The sequence below is a fragment of the Cricetulus griseus genome, chromosome 9 (assembly GCF_003668045.3).
Source record: "Cricetulus griseus strain 17A/GY chromosome 9, alternate assembly CriGri-PICRH-1.0, whole genome shotgun sequence".
Taxonomy (NCBI): Eukaryota; Metazoa; Chordata; class Mammalia; order Rodentia; family Cricetidae; genus Cricetulus; species Cricetulus griseus.
In genome coordinates this window covers 13,643,730-13,650,905 of record NC_048602.1, presented here as the reverse complement: position 1 = coordinate 13,650,905, position 7,176 = coordinate 13,643,730, and the positions used below count along the sequence as shown (strand labels likewise).

General features: G+C 44.2%; 1 protein-coding gene across 1 annotated transcript in view; it reads right to left on the bottom strand.

Annotated features, from left to right (window-relative positions):
• LOC118239321 (zinc finger protein 239-like) overlaps window positions 1-7,176 on the bottom strand; it is a 15,754-nt gene that overhangs the window by 6,532 nt on the left and 2,046 nt on the right. Inside the window, exon 2 of the mRNA XM_035449124.1 lies at window positions 981-1,052. Within this exon, the coding sequence (XP_035305015.1) occupies window positions 981-1,052 (72 nt within the window). The remainder of the gene's footprint in view (window positions 1-980; window positions 1,053-7,176) is intronic.

The following is a 7,176-nucleotide window of genomic DNA, read 5'->3' as shown; positions in this document are numbered from 1 at the left end:
GCATAGAGATGCAGAGCTGGGGCTGGCATAGGATTCTATCTGCAATTCAAGCAGAGGGGAAAATTGTAGGGAGCTGCAGAAAACCGCACCCAAAAGATGGCGCCGGTTTCCGCCCTCCGCCAGCCCGACATCGAGCGCTCTCTGTGGTAAACAACTCCAAATATGGTAAAGGTCATGTATCCTCTTAATTCTGCTTGGAGACAACCTATCCTGGCGCGCCACGTAGGGTTAGGTGATTGGTAGATGTAGACTATATCAGGCCCCGTCTCCCTCGGCCCGCCGCCGCCTCCATTATACATTGTACAAAGCAAAGAGGTTCCCGATTAAACTGTGTTTGAAGAAGATTCCTCGGTGTGGCGTCTTTCTTGCTGGTCAAGGGTGGACGCCGCAAGTGGTGGCCCGTACGGGGAATTCAGAACTTCTCACAGTCGGGGCGGCGCCGGTAAGTTCCCAAGGTAAGTGGAACTGTATAGTCCGCGGTGAATGCGGAGATAGGTCTCCGGTAAAGGAGCACCAAGGTCCTCAGGAAAGAGGAGATAGGTCTCAGTAAAAGAGTACCAAAGCCCTCGGGGAAGAGGCAGTAAAGTCTCCGGAAAGGAGCAACACTGTTCGCGACAAAAGCGAACCGAAAGTAAAAACCTCGCTTCTGCTTTAATTTGCAGAGTGAGAGTAAGTTAATGGACCCCGCTATTATAGTGGTGATTTGGCTGCTTTTTAACATAGCAGTGTGGGCTTTTGTTTTCTGGTGGTGTTATCCGACTTGCACACCTTCGGAGCGCGCTAACTAAGACAAAAGCACAATGGGATCGTCACAATCACATCCAATTTTTCTGGCTCTTCAAGAGCTGCTTCATTCTAACAATTTAAGGTTAACTAAAGCCACATTACAGAGGTTCCTGAGTGAATGCGACACCATTGCACCCTGGTTTGCGGCCTCAGGCAATCTCACTGTGGATAGTTGGGATAAATTAGGGAAAGACCTGGATTTTGCCTGGGAGCAGGGAACGTTGAAGCCGAGTGTTTGCCCGGTTTGGCGTCTGGTGCGCAGCTGTCTAGAGGACAAAGGGGGAAATAAGAAAGCTATAGCAAATGGACAGGCTGCCCTTGAAATGCTCCAAGAAGAAAGGTCAGAACAGTCAGAAAGTGAGAGAACAAAGGAGAAAAAGAAAAGGGATAAGAAGCGAGTCTATCCTTCTCTAGGAAGGTTGAGGAAGGAATTAAAAGAACCAGGAGAGGATTCAGAATCAGAGGAGGATATATGTGAGGATGAGGACATCATGGAGGAAGAAGAGGAAGAGATTATTGAGCTCATGGAAAAACATTCATTAAAAGTATCAGAAAAACAGCGTCCTAAAATGGCGACTGTAAAACAAGGGCACCGCCCTATTGCTCCTCCCCCCTACTGCTCGAAAGAGGAAGTAGGAGGTCCTGGTTGCTCCACCTTCTGTCTGGAAGTGTGGCGTACGGTTCGCACTGAGTTTCGGGTTACTCGACCACTGGCTTATCCAGTTTTTACAGACGGTAACCAACAGAGATATCATGAACCAATTGACTTTAAAATAGTCAAAGCACTGGCAGAATCGGTACGTACCTATGGGGTGACGACAGCTTTTACAATTGCTCAGGTAGAAGCGCTCAGTCGCTACTGTATGACACCCAGTGATTGGACAAATTTGGTAAGAGCTTGCTTATCACCAGGACAATATTTGGATTGGAGAGCTGTAGGGGAAGCTGTAGCCACGCCTTCTTAGGGGCTGGCTACAAGAGTACCTGAGGGCTTGTGAGGGCGTGGTCAGAGTGAGTAGGGGGACTGCGTTTTTGGTTTTGGTTTTTCTTTGTTTCTTGTTGTACAGACTATCACCGGCTGGCTGGTCCGCTCAGTAAGTAAGGCTTTTCCCTATTAAATACCCTTATATTTCTTCCTGACACCGTACTGGTAATTTCTTACTATATCTGGTGTCAGAAGTGGGATATTGGAAACCCACACCCCATTTGGGACAGGCTGTGGGTTCCATCGGGCCCGCCGCCTAGGCCCGGAAAGCTTCTTTCCACAGGCGTTCCCGGCTAGCAGCTGACCCACGGCAGCTGAGCTGCTTAGAGCCATCCACCCAGTTTCTCGCTGCCTAGAGATAAGCGCAGGCGCTTTTGTGACCGCTCTCCACTGCTGACCGACTGCTGCCAAACGCCTCGGAATAACTGAAGGCCTGTGCTACCTGCTGGTCAAATATATTTACTGCATCTGGAATAGAAATCAGGTAAAATCATGGCGGAATATTTATCATTTGCTAAAATTGGTAATGTTTTTGCTTATTACGTGAATTCACTGTTTGAGGAGGATGCTAATTTGCCAATTATTGGGCTATATACTGTCATGGCAGTTAGCTTGCTGGTACAAATAGTATTACTAGCCAGAGGACTCAGGAATAGAGATAAGGATAACCTCACCACCTGCTTACAGGAAATAACAGCTTTACGATTAGGTCAGACCACAATTGTGCAGCAAATGGAACAGAAATTGGATGATTAGCTTGGCTCTGTGTCCAATACACTAAAGACAGAGCTGTCTGATGAGATACAGCGTATTTATGATAAGATAAACACAGAGAGATCCTCCATGTCTGAGGCCTTAGAGGCTAGGCTGTCAGAAGACCATGACCAGCTAAAGAATATCTGTAGCCAGCTAGAAACTCAGATAGGCAATGTTACTCATCAACTAGATGCAACGGTGCAAAATACCCAGCATAGGGTTGAAGAATTGGACAATGCCATTCAATCAGTCATTGAAGCATCCAAGGTAGCAGATCAGAAGTTTGAGTCTAGATTTGAATGTTTGGAAGATAATTTACATTACAGGGCTGACAGATTACATAGGTCCATATGGTCGATTGCTGAGGACTCAAAATCAGCAAATCATGACCTGGAATCTAGACTCCAATACCTAGAAGGCAGTTTCCATGCCATCCAGATGCTGTCTAAGGATGATCGTATGAAAGACCTAGAAAAACGTGTAGATGAGCAGTTAGAGCAATTTACAGATTCACTAATGTGCTTGGAATCTTTTATGATTAAGGAGATTGAAACTTTTCAAAAGGATATCATTGCTAGGCTTAAAGATCAGTGGGATGCCTCAGAAGCAGAATCACTCCAATCCCAGGCACCTACTCCACCCAGGTATCGTGACTATTCTTCTAAGGTTGTTACTCGTACACCATTAGTGTACCCAGCTACCATGGTAGAAAAGCCAGCTTCTAAGAAACACCCTCATGGACGAATGGTTTATGAATGGCAACCTATACAGCCAAAGGATCTTAAGAATATTAAAGAATCAGTTGTCTCATATGGTCTCCATAGCCCATACGTAAAACAGCTATTACATTCATGGGCAACCTTTAACAGGGTGACACCCACAGATTGGGAACTATTGGTAATAGCTGTACTTGAGAATTCATGCCAAATCCAGTGGAAGGCATTGGTAAGGGAAGAGGCAAAGCTCCTTGAACGTCAGGGCATAAAGGAAGGTTTTGAAGCCCCTCTAGATAAGCTTCTATTAATGATAAAAGGCCTCAGTTAAAAGTTAAAATTAATAATAAAGTTATTTCTGGCTTAGTGGACACTGGGGCGGATGTAACTATTATTACTCAAAAGTCTTGGCCTCAGAAATGGCCTCTTAGAGAGGCAAATGTACAATTTTTAGGAATTGGAACTCTATCTAGAGTTCGACAGAGTGTTAACTCAATGGTCTGCATTGGACCGGAAGGACAGAAAGAGAAACCAAAACCAAAAACACAGTCCCCCTACTCACTCTGACCATGCCCTCACAAGCCCTCAGGTACTCTTGTAGCCAGCCCCTAAGAAGGCGTGGCTACAGCTTCCCCTACAGAGAGCTTTTCAAATTGAGTTTGCCAATGATCAAGGTGCGATTAATCGCGCAGCTGGTGATCAATATTGGGATGTGGACATGCTTCTTGGTCAAGGACGTTTTGCACAGCAACAAACAGGATATCCTCCTCAAGTGTATGATCAGATTAATCAAATAGCCATTAGGGCTTGGAGGTCTCTGCCTAACAAAGGTGAGGTCAGTGGAAATCTTACAAATATATTACAGGGTCCTATGGAACCCTTTTCAGACTTTGTGGCAAGAATGGTAGAAGGTGCAGGAAGAGTGTTTGGGGATCCAGATGCTGCTATGCCTTTGATCAAACAGCTGATTTATGAACAGTGTACAAAAGAGTGCAGAGCTGCAATAACTCCATATAAGGGTAAAGGCCTTGAAGTCTGGATGAAAGTCTGTAGGGAGTTAGGGGGTCCGCTGACTAATGCTGGACTAGCAGCTGCTGTGATGCAATTAACTAAGAAAGGTGGAGGTTCAGGAGCTTGCTTTAAATGCGGCAAGCAAGGGCATTTGAAAAAGCAATGCCCCGAGGGAGGAAACACTAAAGTCAATAACTTTGTTCCGCGCCCTAAGCAACCTGGCTTATGTCCTAGATGTAGAAAAGGAAATCATTGGGCTAAGGATTGTAGATCAGTAAAAGACATCAGTGGACAGCCTCTTGTTCAGGGGTATGGAGGAGCCATCCAAAAAACGGACGACGGGGCCCACGACCCCAGGGCCCACAAATATATGGGGCCATGGAGGATCAGAACCAGGAGCAGAGTCCTGAAACCTGGCCCTCTCTTCGTCATCCGAAGGACCGAGGAGAGCCACTACAGGCTCCGCGGGGCTGGACTTACGCTCCACCACCACACTTGTATTAACTCCCAGAATGGGGGTCCAGCTTGTTGACACCGATTTTAAGGGACCCCTTGAGCCTGGCACAGTAGGTTTGCTTATAGGAAGATCATCTGCAGCATTGAAAGGTTTACGAGTACATCCTGGAGTTACAGATCCTGATTACATGGGTGTAGTAAAGATCATGGTAGAATCTCCTAGAGGGATTACAGCCATTTCTCCTGGAGACAGGATAGCACAGTTACTGCTTTTGCCAAGCTTGCATGACAAGTTTCCAGCACAAGCCAGAGAGAGAGGAGAGGGAAACTTTGGCTCCACTGGATCAAACTAAACTTTCCTAGCTTTAAACCTTGATCAACGTCCAACCCTTGAGTTAATAGTGAATGGTAAGAAAATCTTAGGCTTACTAGATTCTGGAGCTGATAAGAGCATCATAGCCACTAAAGATTGGCCCTCTGGCTGGCCTATACAGGTTTCTTCTCAAAGTTTACAAGGTTTAGGCTATGCTAAGGCTCCTGATATGAGTGCTAGACAATTGCCTTGGAAAGATCAGGAAGGGCATTCAGGGACCATGCAACCTTATGTGTTAGACTTACCAATTTCATTATGGGGAAGAGATTTGTTAAAGGATATGGGTTTTAAACTCACAAATGAATACTCAAAAACATCTCAAGGTATCATGAAACGAATGGGATACGTCCCAGGCCGAGGCCTCGGGAAACATCTGCAGGGTCGTACCAGTCCTATTATCCCACAACCAAGACCAAAGAATCTAGGTCTGGGTTTTTCCTAGGGGCCACTGAGGGAGGTATTCCTATTACCTGGAAAACAGAGGAGCCGGTATGGGTTCCTCAGTGGCCACTTTCCTCTGAAAAACTGGAAGCTGCTAAGACTCTAGTGCGGGAGCAGCTGGATCTGGGGCATATAAAATCCTCTGTATCTCCATGGAATACTCCTATTTTTGTCATTAAGAAAAAATCTGGTAAATGGAGACTGCTTCATGATCTTAGAGCTATTAATCAGCAGATGCAAATTATGGGCCCTGTACAACGTGGTCTTCCACTTTTAACTTCTTTACCTGCATCATGGCCTATCATCTCTATAGATATTAAAGATTGCTTCTTTTCCATACCTTTGTGTGCCAAGGATTCAGGGCGTTTTGCATTTACGCTGCCCTCTTGTAATCATGAACAACCTGATTTAAGGTATGAATGGATAGTGTTGCCACAGGGGATGGCCAATAGTCCTACTATGTGTCAGTTGTTTGTAGCAGAAGCAATTGCTCCTCTGAGAGTGGACTTTCCAAAGATTAGATGTGTTCATTATATGGATGATATTTTATTGGCTGCCAAAGATGATAAAACGCTTAATAAGGCATATACAAAATTGGTAAAATTGCTTGAGATGCATAATTTAGTCATAGCCTCAGAAAAGGTACAAAAGGACACTGTTGTTAACTATCTAGGGGCTAAGATTCTCCCTCATACAATTATTCCACAAAAGATAGAGATTAGAAAAGATAATTTAAAAACTCTTAATGATTTTCAAAAGTTGTTGGGAGATATAAATTGGATAAGATGTTATTTAAAATTACCAAATTATGAGTTGAAGCCATTGTATAATATTCTCAATGGTGATTCAGCATTAGATTCACCTAGGCAGTTAACTGCTGAAGCCAGAGAAGCTTTAAAGAAAGTGGAGACAGAATTACAAAATGCCAGCCTTAAACGGCTAATAGAAAATATGGATATTCTTTTGTGTGTGCTTCCAACATTCTCCCAGCCTACAGCTTTGCTGTGGCAAGATGGTCCGTTACTATGGATTTATTCTAAATCCTCCCCAGGAAAAACTATTGAATACTATCCTGCAGCGGTTGCTGACTTGGCTCAAAATGGGATACAGCAATGTATTCAATATTTTGGGAAACTACCAATTAAGATCATAATCCCTTATACTGCTCAACAAGTTAAGATACATTGTGGAACTATGGATGATTGGGCAATTCTTCGATGTGGATTTTCAGGAGAAATAGATAATCATTATCCAAAACACCCTCTAATGTCATTTTTTAAAGAACATCCAGTCATTTTTCCTAAAATGACTGCAGCAGCTCCTATTGCTGGAGCCACAAATATTTTCACTGATGGATCCAAGACGGGCTGTGGAGCCTATATGATAGAGCATCAGGATCCAGTGCAATTTCAATATCAGCCTGGCTCCCCCCAGATTATTGAATGTAAAATTGTTCTTGAAGTGTTTAGAAATTGCCCGTTCTCCTTTAATCTGATTTCTGATTCGGCATATGTTGTGAATGCTGTTAAGGCCCTGGAGGTTGCAGGACCTATCAAACCTAACAGTACAGTTTGCAAACTCTTACAGGAGTTGCAAAAGTTGATCTGGCATCGCGATCAGAAATTTTTTATACAACATATTAGAGCTCATACCAA